The 18,574-nt window shown below is 43.4% G+C and overlaps 2 protein-coding genes across 3 annotated transcripts; both read right to left on the bottom strand.

Annotated features, from left to right (window-relative positions):
• Positions 1 to 1,447: 1,447 nt before the first annotated feature.
• On the bottom strand, positions 1,448 to 7,149 carry ADI1 (acireductone dioxygenase 1). The gene is made up of 4 exons (XM_066314861.1): positions 6,990 to 7,149; positions 6,329 to 6,448; positions 4,602 to 4,781; positions 1,448 to 2,895 (listed from the first exon to the last, which is right to left on the bottom strand). The coding sequence occupies exons 1-4, from the start codon at positions 7,107 to 7,109 to the stop codon at positions 2,764 to 2,766; spliced, it is 552 nt and encodes a 183-aa protein (XP_066170958.1). The 5' UTR covers positions 7,110 to 7,149; the 3' UTR covers positions 1,448 to 2,763.
• A 2,260-nt stretch (positions 7,150 to 9,409) lies between these two features.
• RNASEH1 (ribonuclease H1) lies at positions 9,410 to 16,810 on the bottom strand. 2 transcript variants are annotated; one of them, XM_066314859.1, is made up of 9 exons: positions 16,793 to 16,810; positions 16,634 to 16,693; positions 16,440 to 16,564; positions 15,794 to 15,997; positions 15,126 to 15,225; positions 14,612 to 14,666; positions 13,444 to 13,528; positions 11,867 to 11,991; positions 9,410 to 9,852 (listed from the first exon to the last, which is right to left on the bottom strand). In XM_066314859.1, the coding sequence occupies exons 2-9, from the start codon at positions 16,681 to 16,683 to the stop codon at positions 9,766 to 9,768; spliced, it is 831 nt and encodes a 276-aa protein (XP_066170956.1). In that variant the 5' UTR covers positions 16,684 to 16,693; positions 16,793 to 16,810; the 3' UTR covers positions 9,410 to 9,765. The 2 variants fall into 2 exon arrangements, with proteins under 2 accessions (XP_066170956.1, XP_066170955.1); XM_066314858.1 differs by lacking the exon at positions 16,793 to 16,810 and having other exon boundaries at positions 16,634 to 16,783.
• Positions 16,811 to 18,574: the final 1,764 nt, after the last annotated feature.

Below are 18,574 nucleotides of genomic sequence, written 5' to 3'. Positions count from 1 at the left end.
TGCTGAAAGCAATAGCTGCAAGCAGCCTCTTTTACTGTCCATCCCTCATCACTGCTCCAAACTGTAAATCTCTCCCGAGGAGAATGCATTACCTGCTCTCTTCCCAGTCGCTCCCCCAGCCTGGTAGGTGATGGCTGCTCTGTAAGTGGGGCTTGCTGAGGGCCAGTGCTGCTGCCCCACCTCTCCTTTTGCAGAGAGAGATCAAAAAGCAAAAGCTTAGAAGGGGTATGAATTAGATGGGATACCAGGGGCTGATCCCAGCACCAGGAGAAAGCAGTCATTTTACTTCACATTCAGATACCCAATTTTCTGTGGCATATAAATCAAAGGAATAAAATCTGCTGCAGGCAATAACTGTCATTTATTCCTGTAGTTGTACCTTGAAAAATCCCCAAAGTTTGTTCTGGGAGCAGGAAGCCCCAGTGTGCTGTACAAGAGGACATTCAAGTGCTCCCTTTCAGACAAGTGGCACACAAATCCCTGAGCCAGTAAGGCACATGTCACAGCACAGCCTCCCCCATGTGTGTCTGGCTATAGCTAAACTTCCTATTTGCTCATAACACCGATTTTTCTGACAGGCTTATAGACCACAGCACAAAAGCCAGTCCTGGATGCATGGAGAGGGGGGTGAGTTTCAATTTTGCAAGCTTGGGTTATGCCTGTTCCCCCTCCCACAAACTGAGCCCATACTGGCAGACTGAAGGGGCAGCTGTGCTCCCACATCTTCTCTGGCTGCAACTCAAACCCCAGGGAACATGACTTTTTTCTTCACCCATTCGAACTTGTAAATTTTGTACAATTTTACTTCAAAATTGCAACTTCTCTTTCAGCAACACTTAAAGAAATAAAACACCTAGAAATGGTTACCAGTAATGCTGCTACAAAGTGAGAAAAACAAATTTACCAACTAAAGAAGGGCTGTGTACACACTCACAGGAAAGAACAGTGGGAAGTTCAATTGTCCATCATCTGCTACATTAGGAAAACCCACGTAGGGCCATTTCAACCTCCTCCTCGAGTTGTTTATTTAGGAAACTGCAAGGCAGGAGCATGTATTATATCTGGCTGAAATCAGCACACAGGCTGCAGTCAGCTCATCATCCACTGAGAGCTGGAGCAAGCAGTACATCTGCCCAGCTGATACAATCCTTCACTGAGAAGTGCAAAACACTCCAATGCCCATTGCTGGGGAGCTCCATGTCCTGTGTAAGCACAAGGCATTTACTGAAAACCAGCCCAGTGTGCCTAAGCCTACTCTTCTCCCTCTCACAGCTGAAGAAACAGGCACAGTCAGTGATTTGTCCCATGTCACAGAACAAATCAATGCCAGCACAAGAAATAAAAGCTGATTAATAATTACAGTAACACTGTTGTTCAATGGGTCCTAAATGTCAGTACAAGGAATTAAAAAACAACAAACAAACAAACCACCAGAACGAAACACACCTAGGTCAAAGTAATTTTATTAATAACTCACAAGAACAAATTGCTACATTTTACTGAGAAAAGCACAGCTTTCTGTACCAGGGCAGAACTTGGAAAGCTGCATACTAAAATGCCGATTATGCAAATTTATCTTACGAACGTTTTTAGACAAGAATGAAAGAGGGTTTATTTTCTTTAATTAAAACCAGAATCCTACGTAGTTCATTAGCATGGATTCTGAACAAAATTAATATTAATGTAGCCCACCTCTCACAATTCTACCTGCCAGAAATACCAAGGAAAAAACGGTTAGTAAATGGATTCCTGAGCAGCTGTAAATGCAACTAGCTAATGTCACTGCAAGGCTGCCGGCATCTTTGAAAGGTCACAGAGATCAGGAAAACCTTTTTGAGCAGAAAAAGGCAAGTAATACTGCCACCTTCAAAAAGGCATGAAAGAAGATGTGGAGAACTGCAGGCTGGTCAGCCCTGCTTCAGTCCCCAGGAATGTTACAGAATAAACCATTATGGAAGGCGTTCCAGGCACAAGAAATACCAGGTGATGGGGAGCAACCAGTCAATTCCAATTCATCAAGGGCCCATTCTGCTTGATGTTGACTGCCAGGGGCAGTGGCTCTGTGGCAGAGGGGAGACCAGACCATAAATGCCATTCACCTTGGCTCCACCAAGGCTTTCACTGGTGTGTCCCACAGCAGCCTGACTGAGGATACAGACTACTGGGTGGATGAAGAACCTCAGGCCCACTGGGCTCAAAACATCCTGTGGTTGAAGTTTAACTATCAGGTGGTTCTAAGTGACATCTCAGCCACCAGAACTAGGGCAAAACATGTTGAACATCACACTTAACAGAAGGGAGCCCAGCCAAGGGCACTGGTTTGGGCAGCCTGGAGAGGAGGCGGCTCAACTCAGCTACAGTTTCCTACTAGAGCAGGGACTGTGAAGAAGAGAGAGACAGACTCTCTCAGACATGCAGTGAAAAGGCAATAACAACTTCAAACGGCAACCAGAGAGTTGGCCATGAAGAACAAATGCTTGGCCATGGGAGCAGTTAAGTGTTGGAACCAGCACCCAGAGATGCTGTGGGACCTCCACCACCAGAGGTTTCCAAAACTCAGGGTCTTAAGCAACTTGGTCTAGCTTTAAAACTGGCATAAGTAATTCATAGGGTTGGATTACATGACATCCAAATTACTTTTTAATCTAAATTCTTCTATGATTCTCTGATTCCGATTTCCTATGTAAATGCAAGTTTAATCAGTGAAAAGCAACAAGGCACATTTATTCTGATGGGGCTTCAAGATGTTCCACCTGTCAGGTCTCAGACACCACTATGTGTTTCTTCAGCCAAAAACTTCATATACTGTTTCCGGGCAGGAAAATCGTCAGCCGGCCTGTTGTAGGCAGTCCACACGGGCTCTCCAACAAACAGCCTCATCGCCTTCACGTAGTTCTGCCAAAGAACAAGCGGTGACAAATCATTTAAGAGCTCTTTTTCAAGGGATCTTCATTCCAAAGTTAAGGCTTCATTTGCACTTCTGCAGAAATTTTTGAAACTATTTCATGATGGACTGAAAGCTTTACACATTCCAGAAAATTACAGCACTATTCTACTGTTCCTGCTCTCAGTGCCTGCAGGGGAAGACTCTGGCTCCTACAGAGTGATATACTGTGTCATGACCAGTGTCTTTAGTTCAGGAAGCAGCAGTACTTCTCCCCTTTTCAAGGACACCAAAACCATCCTCTTTTATGCAAACCTTTTCCACAGGATCCACAATACTCAGCAGTGCAGCATTTAAATCCCATCTCCTCAGTTAAACAGCAGCAACTGGAGTATCCAAGATGTTTACACAATGTTTTTGGGCAATACCAGAAGGGTAAAAGTCACAGCCATAAAAAGTGAATGGGGAGTGCATAAACTACCCCCGAAATAATGCTTACAGGAAGTGGAAAGTCTCCAGATTCCAACAGGAAAAGCAACAGCCTCTTACAACAGCTAACCAAAAGTATGCCTGGTGCAAGGTACAGCTGTGGCAGTAGAAAATGCGATCTGACATCCTGCAGAAGTGCTCCAACCATGTGGTTATGAGGAACTCCCCTCTTCTGTCCACTATGCTATAGATTTAGACCCTACCTATTCTGTAAAATATGGACAGACGATTATCTTACACCCAGGTGTTCAGCAATGGTAAGAATAAAGTTAGGTACCAGAAGAACTTAGCTGCAAAATGCCAGGGCAGAGAAGGACCTAAAGATTTTACTTTTGAAGATGGCATTTCTAGACTAAAGTTCCTGAAGTCAAACAGTGAAGACTTCCTGGGGATTCAACCCCTGACATTTTGTCTATGTAAAGAAAAAGCCTGAGAATAGTAAATGTAGCTTATTCATTGTGGATCTGAAGATGCAGATGGGAAAACTCAGGTTTTTCACCAAAGCAGCACCTCCCTTTTTCACATGTATGAGCACTACTATCTGGACAGGTGATTCAAAACAAAACCATTCTCAAAATCATTCTCTTCACCAGAGATGCAATTTCACCACACAGAAGACAGCAAGTTTCCCCATTTTGCAGGAGTAACGCTGAGGTTACAAACACGCTTGTAAAAGCTCACAAGAAAAGAAATACAGACTAGGGCTGTAACTGCCAATCTCACTCTCCCACTGACAACAGTATCTTTCCAAAGGAGGTCACCAGCTGTGAAGCCAACATTCAGCTTAGCATACAGCAGTTGCAAGTAGTGCCTCAGGACTCTTAAATCCATCTTTACCCGAAGGTGATTTTAACACTTGTGAAAAATATCACTGCTGGACACAGATATGCTCTTCTATCGCCACAAAAATACACAAGAAAATACAGAATGATCAATCTAGATGTTGTCCACCTCAGCTGACAGCTGGGGCAACTGTGGAAGGGACAGCCCAAGGCCTGATATGCCACAGACATCATGTGGCAATGACTTACAGCTGAGAAGAAGCTGAATCTGTGACCTGGAGATGAAAGGTTCAGATGCTGTGAATTATTTAGTATTTTTCATTCTCCTTCTTCATATTTAATATGTTTTGCTAATGAACTGCAAGTCTCAGGGCATGCAGTTACTAATGTGTTATATATTCACATGGATTTGTCATCAAAATTTACGGTAATCTACAACAACATACGTTCTCATCCAGGGTAAATCGGTGATATATGCCAGCAGGGAGGGTTATCATATCTCCTTTTTCCATGGAAATCCGAATCCATTTGTCATCCTTGTCTCGAACATCAAAATAGCCAGATCCCTCCAAGATGTAGCGAATTTCATCATCGAGGTGTAAATGTTCTTCATAAAATGTTTTTATCTAGAAATAGCAAATATTTTGTAAAACTACTGACCATGGGAAAACTGCAAAAAAATCTGTTAGAAACACAGAAGCTGAGAAAGTTAAAACAGTTACCCTGTGAAAGCCTAACAGAGGAGACCAACATGGTTAAGATGGCCAAGACAGACAGACAGCCCCCATCTCTGGACACCTCTAAGCAGTCCTACATTTCCTTTGGAGGGCAGGAATTCCTCTGACAAGAAACAGCAGCTCTAGCTGTAAACCATTCTCTAAATAACAGTAATGCCTACACCCATTTGAAAGAGAGATGGGTAAAGCTTCCCACTGGAGGATTTGGTCCTTGCACTTGCTCAGTTTGATAATTTTGTGCTTTTTTTTTCTGCAACATGCAGCACCAAACAAAGCCACAGATTATCTCTCCTCTTTTACACTTACATAGAGCTGAATTAGCTGCACAAGGTAGTACCACTGTCTGAAAGCACAGTTACTGCCAAACACGGCCCATCTACAGCAATCTGATGTAAACAGTGTGTCATGCCTGCCCACACACAGTGAGACCCAGCTCAGGCTCTCTTGTCCAAGGCAGTGACAGCAACATTCTCTTTTTTCTGGAATGGTCAATTCTTCACACATGCACAGAATATAAAGCACATTTTGAAAGTTCAATTAATGGAGACCTGAGATAATTAGTGCACAGTGAGCAGTGCAGTGCCAGGTACCATCACTACCAGCTCAGGTCTGGATGATATTTAGCCACACTTGTACAGATGTCCTTGAGCCAGAAGTGATCCAGCACAAGAAGATTAGCAAAAGTTCCTATATCCTGTAGAGAATGGCCCACCTTTCTCTCAGATAGAACCTACCCAAGCCATCTACCTAATGAGTTACTTACCTAATTCACCTTCTCACCAAAACAAAACACACTGGGCTTAAAACAAACTGCTAACTTGAAATTTAATAAAAATATTCAAGTGTCATTGGGTTGCTGTCCTCAAGTCAGAGCAGCAAGCCAGCAGCACCTGGAGGCTGGGATGAGAAAGCAAAAGCACCTTCTAGGTGGCTCACCTGAACAATGATGAGCTATAATGAAATTGTCAAGATATGAGCTCTCCAAGGTAAAAAAATCTTCTTGTACAAAGAATGTATCCCTCCTGTTCTATGGGGTTAACACTCACTTTAAAAAGACACGTTATGCAAGCAGCCATCAGGATGTAAAAGCCTTCAAAGCGCAGGCCCAGCTGGCAGCCACTTGCCTTCATCCCAGAGAGGCTCTCTGAGGACAGGTCAGCATTGGCAGAACTCTCCTGGTAGGAATCTCAGTTTTGAAATGACAGTGATAGAAATGATCCTCAAAACCTTTGAAGGCAATCTACAGAAGCAAAAGACCTCTGCTATCTTTAAAATAATATCAAAAGTTCTGTTCTAATGTTCAGGATTCGGTACAGGATGTATTTTAGACGTGGAAGCCTCATCCCCGTGTCCCGCTGGGCTGTCACACGCTGGCCGCATGCTCCAGCGGCAGACGGCGGCGCCGAAACCCGCACTGAGAGCACAGTTTCACGCACCTTTTCCTCATAGTTTGGAAGCTTGTCTTTATGTATGGTCACTATATCCATCCAAGAATAATTTTCGGCCCTCCGAATCTCTTTCAAGCATGGATCAGTTTCATAGTTATCAGCATCCAACTTAAAAAATAGGCAAGGGAAAAAAAATAAATTACTCGGACGCCATTGCTGGAGGCGGAACTCCGGGCACCCGTGGGAATCGCGAGGTGCCGAGAGCGCCGGGGCGGGCCGGCCGCTGCAGGCGGAGCTGCCGCAAGGACACGGGTGTCTGCACCGGGCCCCCGCCCGGCTGCCTGCCCGTCTGCGGGCGGCCCGGCCCGGCCCCGCGCCGTACCTTCGGTGTGCCCGCCGTGCCCTCGGTACCCACTGCTGTGCCCTCGGTACCCACTGCGTGCCCTGCTGTCCCCTCGCCGTGCCCTCGGTACCCATTGCCGTGCCCTGCTGTACACCCCGCCGTGCCCTCGGTACCCACTGCCGTGCCCTCCTGTCCCCCCGCCGAGCCCTCGGTACCCACTGCCGTGCCCTGCTCTACACCCCGCCGTGCCCTCGGTACCCACTGCCGTGCCCTCCTGTCCCCCCGCCGAGCCCTCGGTACCCACTGCCGTGCCCTGCTGTCCCCCCGCCGAGCCCTCGGTACCCACCGCCGTGCCCTCCCCCGTACCCTCCGGTACACCACGCCGAGGCGGCGCAGCTGCTCCAGGCTGACGGCGCGGTTGGGCCGCTGGCGGTGCGGCGCCCGCTGGTCCTCCTGGGACTCGTCCATGTACCAGGCCTCCACCATCTCGCCGCCACAGCGCCCGGGGGCCGGGCTGGCGGCACGTCCCGCCCCGGCGGGGCTCCGGGCCCGGCAGCGAGCGGGACGGGCCCGCCCCGCGGCCTGGGTTACAGCCTGACAGGGGCGCCGTGGGCCGCTGCAAACGCGTTGAACAGGGCGCGGTGCGGAGCCCGAGTGAACAGCTCCAGGCTGAGAGCCGAGGGTCGCCACCAGAGAACGGCCGGGGCTCGGCGCTTCTCATCCGCGCCAGCCTCCCGGGGTAGCCTGAGGGACCGGCCGCGGTGTTCGCATCATGCCGCCCCTCGCTATAAAGCTCTGACGGAACTTACTGCTACTGCTCAGGCTTAAAGGCCCGCATCGCAACCCCACAATATGGAAAAACGGAAATTAAGTGTTAAGATATCTGTGCAAGCATAACTTGTATTGTCTCCATCCACGGAGCCACACCGTCAGTGTCCTCCCCGAGCTGGACTGAGGAAGAGAGCCTGGGATGTGTCCCCTCCAGTCTCCACACTTCTGCATCTACCCGATTCTGCACGGCACTTAAATCAACAGACAGCTAACTTTAGAAGTTTTTTTTCTAAAAAGATTTTTACTTACCCAACTGTCAACCACTACTATTCCAATTCTTATAAAAAGGTACCAGATCCCTTTAATGTGTAGTATTTATGTTTAGGCACTATTGGTTATCAAACAGATAATCTAGAAGCTATGCTAAGGCACATGGAAGACAAGTAGGTGTTTTCGGACAGCTAGCACTGAATATTGTGGGTGCTAAGTGACAATATTCTCCTAAAGTTGCAGTTCTCTGAAAAGATGACATAATATCCACCATCCTCTGCAGGCCCTCAAGCCCGTTAAGTCCTTTTGAGATGTACTGTTTGTTTTCCATCCTTTAATCAGCCTTAATCTTGTAACCTTCCTCTTGGCTTTCTTCTGTCCTATATTTCCAGATTAAGAATACACATTTATATCAAATTGATGGAAAACTGTCCTATTAGATTTTCTATTATAATCTACCTATTATATTCAGGTAATCAAGTGGCCTAAATTCAGTATTATACATTGTTATGATTTACCCACCATTATCTTATGGGTTTTCCAAAGCTCCTGCTTTAAAAAAACCAAAAAAACCACAAACAAACAAACAAACCCAACCTACAACAAACAAAACAACAAAAAACCCCAAACAAACACAAAAAACCAAACCACCACCCCACAAAACTTATTTCCATACAGTTAACAGAATTTGCTTATTCTGTTAAACAAGAGAGGCAAGTTGCTAGAAATCTGATCAGGGTGGTGGATTTTTTTTTTTTTTTTTTTGCAGCCAAACTCCTAAATAATTGTGTGCACATATACCAAGAAGCAGAGGGAGCCCAACCAGTGCCCTCCTTACCCCTAGATGAGCTGCAATGTGCAGTTTTGGATGAGAAGAAAAAATAAAAATCATCACTGATCTATTAACTACTGGCTAGCCAGTTTCTTCCTACTACAATCATGTGACAAAGTATGTAAACCTCACACTTTCCCTCAAGAAAGTTCTCATGCATTATGATAATCTATTAAGTTACAAACTTCTGCAGCTCTAACTATCTGTACAGAAATTAACAAATACAAAAACATTTCAGTGACTTCTAGCTTAAGCCCTACTATTCACTAGTACAAAGGTACCATATAGAGAAGTTGACACATATAAAAAGCACAACAAACCTGTTTGCTTTTCCTCTATACTTGCATAGAAAACAAATCATTGTTGATTAGTGGTAATTACTCTCCAACTCAAGTGCACATTAGCAATTCCATTAATCTCATAATTGACTGGAAAAATGAAGTGAAACACTTGAGATCTGAAAGTATAGTGAAGCTTATCAGATTTCAGATGAAATGGTCAATTACCAATTACCTTTTGGGACAACACTGAAGAAGAATTAACAATGCTAACAAGAACCAGTATGCATAAACCCCCTAATTAATAAAAACAGGAAGTTAGAGACTAAGAGCTTGAATATGAATCAGGTAAAAAGAACAATAAAAATTCATTGTTCAAGTTTTCCTGTGACCTGGCTTTTTATCATGTTATTCTGCAGGGTAGGATGAAAAAAGAAAGCTACTGGTGCTGTAGCTGACACTGTGATGCACACACAGGTCAGTGTTACAAGCCCATCTGTGGAGCAGTTATTGCCAGTACCAGAATGCCAGAGTGGATCAATGGATATCTGTATTAGGCGACCTCCTACCAAATCAAGCAACCCCAAAGTCGGCCCCAACTATTTTGGGCTGCAATATATACCTCTATACAAAAAAAAAATAAAATTTATTTCACTAAGAAGAAAATACAGAACACTTTGATTTAAAATTACTTCTTCAGAAGCCTGTCTTTAAAGTGAATTCATAAGTACATAAGACAGCTAACAGCCCTTCCAATAGACGGAGATAAAACCAAATACTCAGTATCATCAACTAAACATTGTCTCAATTGTAAAACAAATACAACAGAAGAAAATGTGGGTTTTTCCTTCCCAGAAGTTGGTTTATATTTCGTGTTTCAGGCCAGAAAGAAGTATAGCTCAAAGTTCAACTCCAAAACAATTGTAGCAGTTCAAGTTGTTGTCATGTTAGGCCTTTTCCTCCCAGTACAACAGTCTCTAGTCCCAGGACATCAGCACTTTTGTTTCAGAGCTCCTTCTCTTGCCAGTCTATCAGCTTCCTCATTTCCTCGGAAGCCAGCATGACCAGGAATATGCATCTGTCAGGACAAAAATATAGGAGTGTTAGATAACGAAGAAATCAGAAAGAAAGCAGATACAATAATTTGATCAAGCAATGCTCTGTCATTGATAGTACAGGACCACCTCCTGAGAGGTCCCCACCTAATATTTAGCCCTTAGGTTTTCTTCCCAGGGATTTTCACTGCCTCTCTTCCTCTCTTGCCAAACTGAATATCCTCTTTATGGGAATTAGTGAAAAGCATAAGGACCAGCTAACTTATCCTTTAAGAAATGCAGACAACAGCTCCAATTCAAAATTCCCACCTTCCTGTATTCAGTGCTTAAACTTAAAGCACCTCTATTCCACTAAAAGCCTTGGTAGGTACAGCATTCACTTAGGACACATACATAGGATATTACAAGATCCTCTTAATTATCAGATGTCTTAACTGTCAATCCATCAATCAGGAACTGAAAAACACTTTAAGCCCATCCTTGTCAGAAGCAAGAGTGGAATAGGAAGGTAGGAAGAAGATCAAGCTTGTTATTTGACAAGATCTGAGAGGGGACAAGCACGAAGGTGTGTGTGTGAAGCGACACTAGATTTACATGGCAAGGAGTTGGTACCACGTGCTGTAGGTGTGTTTTCTGTCACTAGCAGTGCCTCTACATGTGAGGGAGCCAGACCCAGACAGCTCCAAAAGGGACCCACAGTTCAACACAACTAAGCCCATCAGCAAAGCTGATGGCTCTTCTGTAATAACATATTTAAGAAGAGGTAAAAATGCTGCACAACAGCCAGAGAAAAGTGAGAATATGTGAAAACAGCAGCTCTGCAGACACCAAGGGAGTGCAGAAGGAGGCGGCACTCCAGGCACCTGAGCAGAGATTCTCTTCAGTTTGTGGTGAGACCATGGTCACTCAGTCTGTCCCCCCTACAGCCCAGGGAGGGCCACGGTGGAGCAGAGATTTGCCTGCAGCCCGTGCACAACTTCATGCATACACTTCTCCTGAAACAAAATTCTTCCCACCTTTTTAAGAGATTTAGGTTTAAGAAGTGTGCATAAAGGACTATCTTTTAATTATGTAAAATATTCCCAAGAACAGCTGAACTTAGTTGGGCTTTGAATTTTTATGCTTTCTCCTCAGAAAATAGGAGTAGCTATAGAAAAGCTAGTCAGGGTGTAAAGTGCAGTCACCAATTCTGTAACACAGAATACCTGCAATAAATTCCCATCAAAAAATTGCACATTAAATAGCTACATGATCCTGCTTTCTATGGAGTAAAGACAGAAGCTGAGTAGACATGCCATTAGTAGCTGCAAAGTCAGCTGTACACATTTTCTCAAATCAGTGGTCCTATACCATAATTAGGCTAAAATTTAAGAGGCAAAGGAATGTATTCCCTGAAGCGTTAAGCACTGATTATTAGAGGTTACAGAAAAATACATTTTACCGTAAATACCTGCATAGAAGTTGGTTTACTTCTTTACTAGAGAGCAAAACAACTTAATTTTTTTTTATTTTAAAGACCTTCTTGTACCAATTTTTCTTAGAAGAAGCAGTTAAGGCACTAGAGCTAGCTTATTTTGGGTTACACACACTCAGTTTTCCCACTTTAAAGACACTCATGTGATTGAGTTACTCCAACAAACCAGCATCCTAAAGAGTTCTGACAAGCAAATACAGAAATCCAGCTAGGACAAAAAAAGCCAAACTTAGTTATATTCTAAGGTCAGATTTCCAGGAACAGAAATTGCATCTAATACCAGCACTAACAAACTATAAATAATTATTTCAGGCATTTTCTAAGCAGTAATAAGAGACAGGAAACATACAAATATTTATTTAAATAAATTAAATACTGGTTCAAAGAATCTAGGTAATGTTGCTAATTTCCTTTAAACACAACAAGCAGCTTCTGTGTATTTACTGTTTTAGTTAAGGATGTACAATATTATGGTCTACAAAGTCTGAGTCGTGATCACACTTTTAAGTTTCTACCAGAAACATGTTTAAGATGTCATTAAAAATAAGAAACAAAGATCTTACCCACTGAATTTCTATGTCTTTTGCTAGATTATCAAGTCTTTCGAAATCTTCTTTATTTATTACACTTGCTCCTGAACTTGTTCTCCAGCCATTTGTTTTCCAGTTGTCAACCCAGCTCGTAATACCTGTGCAAAGAGAGTATCACCATAAGAGTGATATTAAAGAAGCCAGCAAGGATGAAGATGGAGCCCACAGCCTTTAACAAGACATCATCTCTGTACAAAGTCTCAGGCAAAAACACTGGAGACAAAAGTTAATTCTTGTTTGGTTCTCTGCTGCTGTCTTTCAGGATTGTATTGTCTCATTACTACCTGAGCTGCCCATGTTTTTCTAAAGAGGTATTTAATTTAAAGACTACAATCTTATACATGAATTGTAAACAAACTCTCATGAACTTCAATAAACTGAAGCTAAGGACTTGCTTGATGACACAGCAAGCAAAGTCTACTGCTTGCCAGAGAATTTTCTATACTGTGCCTTAAGTAAGGATTTTTATTTTTTTTTAGTATCTTTGCTGGTGTGGACAATGTAAGACATCCTTACTGCTTTCATGACCTGAATCTAAACAACCAAAAAAAAAAATTACAAACACCAAAAAACCACATTACATCCATTTATGCTTAACTGCAAGCCTCCTTCTCTGGCATTTTTAAATAACAGCTCGTAGACACATCTACAAAAAAACCTGTTTAAAACAAGAATGGAACCTGCACCTCTGTGTATCAAAATGCAAAATAAAACTGCAAGCAAAACCAAGGAGACCAAGACAAAACCAAAAAACGTGACATTCTCAACTATAAGTTGCACTTATAGTTTTTACAGGTTTTTGTTTAATGTTATTTCAGAAAAAAACCCACTAAAATCAAATCTTCAAAGTGATCTGGAAACAACAAAAAACATGTACTGCCTTTGCAAAATTGAGAAAAAAAAAAAAAAAAAACCAGAAAAAACCTCAACCAGATCTATACCAGATTATCACAGGAACAAAATCTGAACATCTTGAGGAAAGAGGCAGAAGGTTTTTTTCAGAAATTAAGCCTTATTGGCTGCTTCATACAGTATTTACAGAGAATAAAATAAAATTTTCCAGGTCTTTTAATACATTTTCTAAGCATAGATCTCTGACTAGTCTTCCAGTGTAGCCTAAAAGCTCGGAAGCAAAAGAACCTGAATATATTTCACAGGTGTGTGTGTTAAAGACAGCCTCTCCAATGCAAGCAAAACAACAAAACCCTACACGTTACCACACCAACTTGCAAGTCATCTCCTGAGTACTGCCTTAACAGCCTATAAATGAACATTTTTTCGAGATTTTGTGTCATACTGAACACCTCAAGACACAAATCCTGCTGTTACTTCTGTCAGCATTTACTGTAACAGACACTTTGACTCTACTTCTATTTCATGTAGTTAGCAGGCAATGCCTGATACTCTGAAGTTTTCAGAGTCAGAAGTGATAAGTTATGCACTGTCTTCCCTACATTCCTCTCTCCAGGACTCCGAATGTTCTGTGTCTTATGTAATGAAAAAGCAGGCAGTGTCTTTAAGGATTAGGAAAATTAAAATCATTAACTTACCGTTAATAGTAAACTTGCTGTCAGTGTAGATTATTAACTTCTTGATGTTTTGACTCTTGGCTTGCTCTATCGCTTTGCAGGCTGCCTTAAGAACATTTCAAAACAACCACAGTTCAGAAGGCATTTTGACCACATGGAATTAAAATACCAACAAAGTACCTGATGCTAACCCCGAACTACAGAGTGTTACTGTAACTTCTCCACCAGTGGTTATCAACATGTTTTAGTGTAGAGGATCCCAAAATTGTGTATTGCAGATGACACCTTTATGATTCAGGCAAAGAGGCAGGCACTTAAGCTTCAATGGCAAACAAAACCTCGTAACATTCTGATGTTCAAATCTGTGCTGAAGCTCTCTGACCCATTTTCTAACTAACAAAACCTCTGTCAATACCAAAGCATTTTCTCCAAAACCTTGAAGAGGAAGAATTCATATCAGTTCCAACAGTCTGGAAGCCTTGAAAGGTTGGGGATTGGGTTTTTGGTTTTTTTGGGTTTTTTTTGGTGCTCTGAAATATAACAGGAAGAAGCAGTTGGGTGTGGGTGTAGAACTGAAAAGCTCTTTAGTGACAAGTTTGATCACTGGCACACCAACACCACCTCTAAAATGAACTATGTAGTTTTTAAGTAGATCAATTGCCCATTTCAGTTCATCTCCAAACATGGAGTGTGGGATAGCAGCAATAGCATAATTAAGAGGAGATGACAAGAGAAGACTAAATCTGCTGTTGCCAATAGAAGTTAGTCAGGAGCCTAGAATTGCTCTTTAGATTTATCTAAGGAATGAGATACTCTGATCATGTCATCATAAGAAGCTGACTCTCCTCTTTAACAATACTCAGCAGCCCTGACTCTAAGGTCTGAAACATACACATTAAAAATGCAAGAGAATCTATACAGATTTGAGAGCCAGACTTTCCTAATGTAAGGCTGTTTAAATAGCTGTGCTTGGTGGCATTTGGGAATTCTCAAGATGAATTACCTAGTTCAAAGCCAATAAAGACCAATAAAACCTGAAGGTAACTATTTGTTTGAAGTCACAACTCTGAATATTTTGCACACTTTCCTTAGAGCTCCATACCGGTTTCTGGAAACCGGAGTTGAAATAAGCATGAAAGTGCAGCTGCAGTATAACATAAAGAAGCATTTCAGAACATTTGCTACTTACATGGATTTCTGCTCTTTGATTAGTCTGCCGTCCAGGAAGCCTTTCACTGGTGTTTCTGTGTCCAAAGAACAAAGAGTAGATTAGTTATCCCAAGTATTCAGAATGGTGTATAATGGCTACACATTAAAAAAATAAAGACAAGAGTGTTACTATTGTTTTTGTAAAAAAAGATAAATGGATATTCTAGCTCTAGCTTTCCCCTGCATAGAACCACCTGCATCTCTGGACCTGACATCAATATGACATTATATTTGTCATCTTCTATGCACACACTTCTATTTTAAAACTTTCCACATTACTTGAACTCTAGCTTAAGCCCCCCAAAATATTATTTTCAGTTGATTTTTCCCAGAGAGGTTGCTTTCTTTGTTCCCCTCAGTATCTCCTGACTCAGTCATTGTGAGTCTCAACAATAAAGTCCCATATTTAAAAGGAGGCTGGCATTGTACATCACATAAAACCCAAACAGAATATATTAATAATAAAAACAAAAAAAATCCATTGAGTTACTTACAAAGGGTGGCCTGGTCCCCAGTAGACACCTATTCCAGCACGTGCCCTGTTACGTCCATTACCACTGCAACAACCATCTGTATAAACAACTGCAAAGTCACCTACAAAAAAATTACCAAAATCAGAAGTTCAATCACTTCTTCAAAAACACTATTTAAGATAGAAGAAATGTTTGCCAGTATATTAATCCCCAAAACTTCCCTCCCCAGGGACCCCTTCCAAAAGGTAACTGCAGAAGCCCTGTGAATTAGCAGCTCAGAACACCACAAGTCCCACTGCAGCTTGACACACTCGCTGCTGTCAAACCAGTCAGCCTCAAGAAGAACTTCTACCCCAAGTCCCATACTTCTCACTATAGCTCATGTCCTCTTCATAGCTTCCCAACTACATCCAAACATTTAAACAGAGTCTGTAGCCCAGACACACATAAAATCACACCTATCACAATGTGATTAAACTATATATTCATACCAGTTAAAACCAATCAAAGTTAAACTGAAAGACAATGTGACCAAATAGATCATGGTTCACATTTTCATTTCCAAAAGGAATAATGGGCCTGATGCTGCTATATACAACCTCTCTAAAAGCTTTCTAATAGTTACACTTCTTGCTTATCACAGAGAACAAACAAATGAAAATAATTAAAGGAATGAACAAAGACCTCACCCATGTATGAAAACTTGTCTTCACTGACTGTTGGTGTTGAGCACACTGAGTGTACTTCATCATGTTTTACACGTTTTGCAATCTGATCTTCATTTGTAGACTGTTCATATGGCCTTTTATGCGAACTGCAATACACGGTATTTAATTCTGGTTCCTCTCTCTGGCTACCACTTTCTTGTGTTACAGCTGGAAGACCAAATGCCTCTTCAAAAAAAAAAAATTCAGCAAAATAAAATTTTATTTGAAACTACTACTTCTAAAGACAACAGTTGTTAGCAGCCATTAGCAATGTTAGTCCGTTATCTGACGCCACCCTAAACCATTATTGAAAAGAAATAAAACACGCCAGTCATTCTTCATAAATAAAACCGAAGAGGAAAGAGACATGCAAGGGCCCTTTTACCTTAAAACACGAAACAAACAACTCTCTCCAAACACCCACAGAAACACTTTCACTGCACTAGCACATCCTTCACAGTGTCCTGAGGCCATCGCCACGGCGCTGCGCCAGTGACGAGGAATGCTCAGGGGTTGGTGCTCGCATTTCGGCAGCAGCCGCAGCGCTGCCACAGCCGCCGTGACTCCCCGAGCCCCCGGCCGCCCGCCGTCCTTCGCCTTCTCCCTCCCGGGCGGCGGGACGCGCTACCTGCCGGCTCGGGCTGCTGCGGCCCCGGGAGGCCGGCGCGCACGAAGGTCCAGGCGTCCTTCTCGGTGGCGAACTTCTTGAAGCTAGCGGAGGGGAACTTGTTCACCTGCTCCTGGCACTCCGCCCTGCAAAAGAGCGGGCAGCGGTAAGGCCGGGCCAGGTGGGCTCCCCGCTCCACCAGGGCCGTTGCTCACCAGGAGCGGTAGACGCCGGTCCGCCGGCCCTTGCGCACCGCGTAGAACATGGAGCCGCCCCTGGGGACAAAGCAGGAGTGGCTGAGCACGGCCACGAGCCAGCGCAGCATCGCGCGGCACCGCCGCCATCCGCGCCCCCGCGCCCGCGCCCGTGCCCACCCCGGCACCGCTGCGCCTGCGCGGCCGCCGCGCTCACGGCAGCGCCGTAGCCTCCTACGGGCCGCCAGAGCGGCCAAAGTACCAGAAAAATTCCAGAAGGCAGGGGTTTGTATGGCTTGGCTCTTTTGTTTGGTTGGTTTTGTTCCCTCCCCCCGCCAATAATGGCATTTTAAAAACCTAAATCAGCTGTTGTTTTGTGGGTGGGGCATGAGGTGTGTGAGGTCGCAGCGGCTTTGCATAAACCACCTCGTTCTGGAAGCCCCATTTTCTAAAAGGCAAAGGAGACCTCTTAGGTGTGTTGACGTGTTTAGCACGTCCAAAAGGCTGGAGCTGAACAAGGTCGTTAAGTTGTTCCTCATCCTGCTGTCAGGCTCCAAGTGTATGTGTTCCAGCTGAGCCCTGTGTCCAGGTGGCCTCTGGAGTGAGGAGAAACACCTTCACGGAATCTCAGAGTCGTTGGCATTGGGAGGGACCTCTGGAGATCATCTGCCATGGCAGGGCCAGCTGGTGCAGGTGACACAGGAGCATGTCCTAGTGGATTTCGAACGTCTCTAGAGAAGATAACTCCACCACCTCCCCAGGCAGCTGCCACACTCAGTGTAAAAAAGTTCTTTCTCATGCTTTAGTTTATGGCCACTACTCATCCTGCCACTGAGCACCACCAAAAAGAGTCTGGCACCACCCTCTTGGCACCTGGACTGTCATGTACTGGGAGACCAAAGCTGGGAGCTGGGTGTGTGCCTCAGCTTCTGACAAGACCAAAGTAGTGAAGACGGAGGCACTGGTGTAGCCACCTCCAGAAGCAGCCCAAAGTATCCAAGCTGCTGTTGTACTTCCCCGATAGCTCTAAAACTGATCCCTGTGACAAAGCCGACCACATGGTGCCAGAGCTGCAGTGTTGTGTTCCAATTAACAAGGGTGGCCCAGTAAAATGCCAAGAATGAGAAACACCGGTGTTAATTATGCCTTCCGTTGCAAAACCAACAAATGGACTCAACATTATGCTATTAATGTGATAACACTTCTCTTTAAAAAAAAAAAAAAAAAACAAAAAAACAGATGCAAAGAGCTTATGTGTTTGACAGGCCTTGGTGGAACACAGAAACAGCTTGGTCAGGGTTGTATGAAAATATAATTACTGCATTTTCTTTGCTTCTTCCAACATGTTAATGAGACTTTATATACTCATAGCATCCTATTGCTGTTGGGATTATTTCGTTACACAGCTGACAAATTTATTCTTTCCACTTCTTCACTGTGCCCATTCTGAGACTGCACAGCATAAGAACCTTCTTAACTACATTACTCTGTAGTGACTTCTTTTAAAGATCACAAGTCCACGGTGGTTGTTAAAAACCTGTCAGATATTTTTAGTACCAGGCATTATGGGGTACCAGGCACATTGATCTTGACACTCTACATTCTTTTTCTAACATAAATTCAGTGTCCAAAAGTAAACATCTCTCTACACCATTTTTTTCCTCGTGGCTGTTATCTGGTCTGTTCAGTAACACTCACAGCATGGAGATGGGAAGCTGCAGGTCGTCCCATTACATCTTTATTCATTAATGCTCTGAAGAGTCATGTTTTGATCCATCCACACATCACCTGTGCTTTCTGCCTCTCATGAATGGCTTCCCAGTATGAACTAAGTGCATACTACTGGACTGATGTTTTCTTGTTATCCTTCTTTTTGTTATTCTTCAATCAGGTCCTGATCACTGTTGCTTAGTCAATCCAAGTATCTATAAATATTATTCCTGCCTATCAGTATGAGCTGAG

Source organism: Sylvia atricapilla, chromosome 3 (assembly GCF_009819655.1).
Source record: "Sylvia atricapilla isolate bSylAtr1 chromosome 3, bSylAtr1.pri, whole genome shotgun sequence".
Classification (NCBI taxonomy): domain Eukaryota; kingdom Metazoa; phylum Chordata; class Aves; order Passeriformes; family Sylviidae; genus Sylvia; species Sylvia atricapilla.
The sequence above is the reverse complement of the archived record's forward strand: the minus strand, read 5'-3'. Positions and strand labels throughout refer to the sequence as shown.

Bases quoted from the DNA above. Each gene is read 5' to 3' on its own strand.
- ADI1 (XM_066314861.1), bottom strand. From the start codon at position 7,109: ATGGTGGAGGCCTGGTACATGGACGAGTCCCAGGAGGACCAGCGGGCG. The intron at 6,449-6,989 runs GTACGGGGGAGG...CTATTTTTTAAG, and splicing joins TCGGCGTGGTGTACCGGAGG to TTGGATGCTGATAACTATGA. The intron at 2,896-4,601 runs GTATGTTGTTGT...GTTCTTTGGCAG, and splicing joins GATTTACCCTGGATGAGAAC to AACTACGTGAAGGCGATGAG.
- RNASEH1 (XM_066314858.1), bottom strand. From the start codon at position 16,743: ATGCTGCGCTGGCTCGTGGCCGTGCTCAGCCACTCCTGCTTTGTCCCC. The intron at 13,529-14,611 runs GTAAGTAGCAAA...AATGTTCTTAAG, and splicing joins ATCAAAGAGCAGAAATCCAT to GCAGCCTGCAAAGCGATAGA. The intron at 9,853-11,866 runs GTAAGATCTTTG...TTGTCCTGACAG, and splicing joins AAGACATAGAAATTCAGTGG to ATGCATATTCCTGGTCATGC.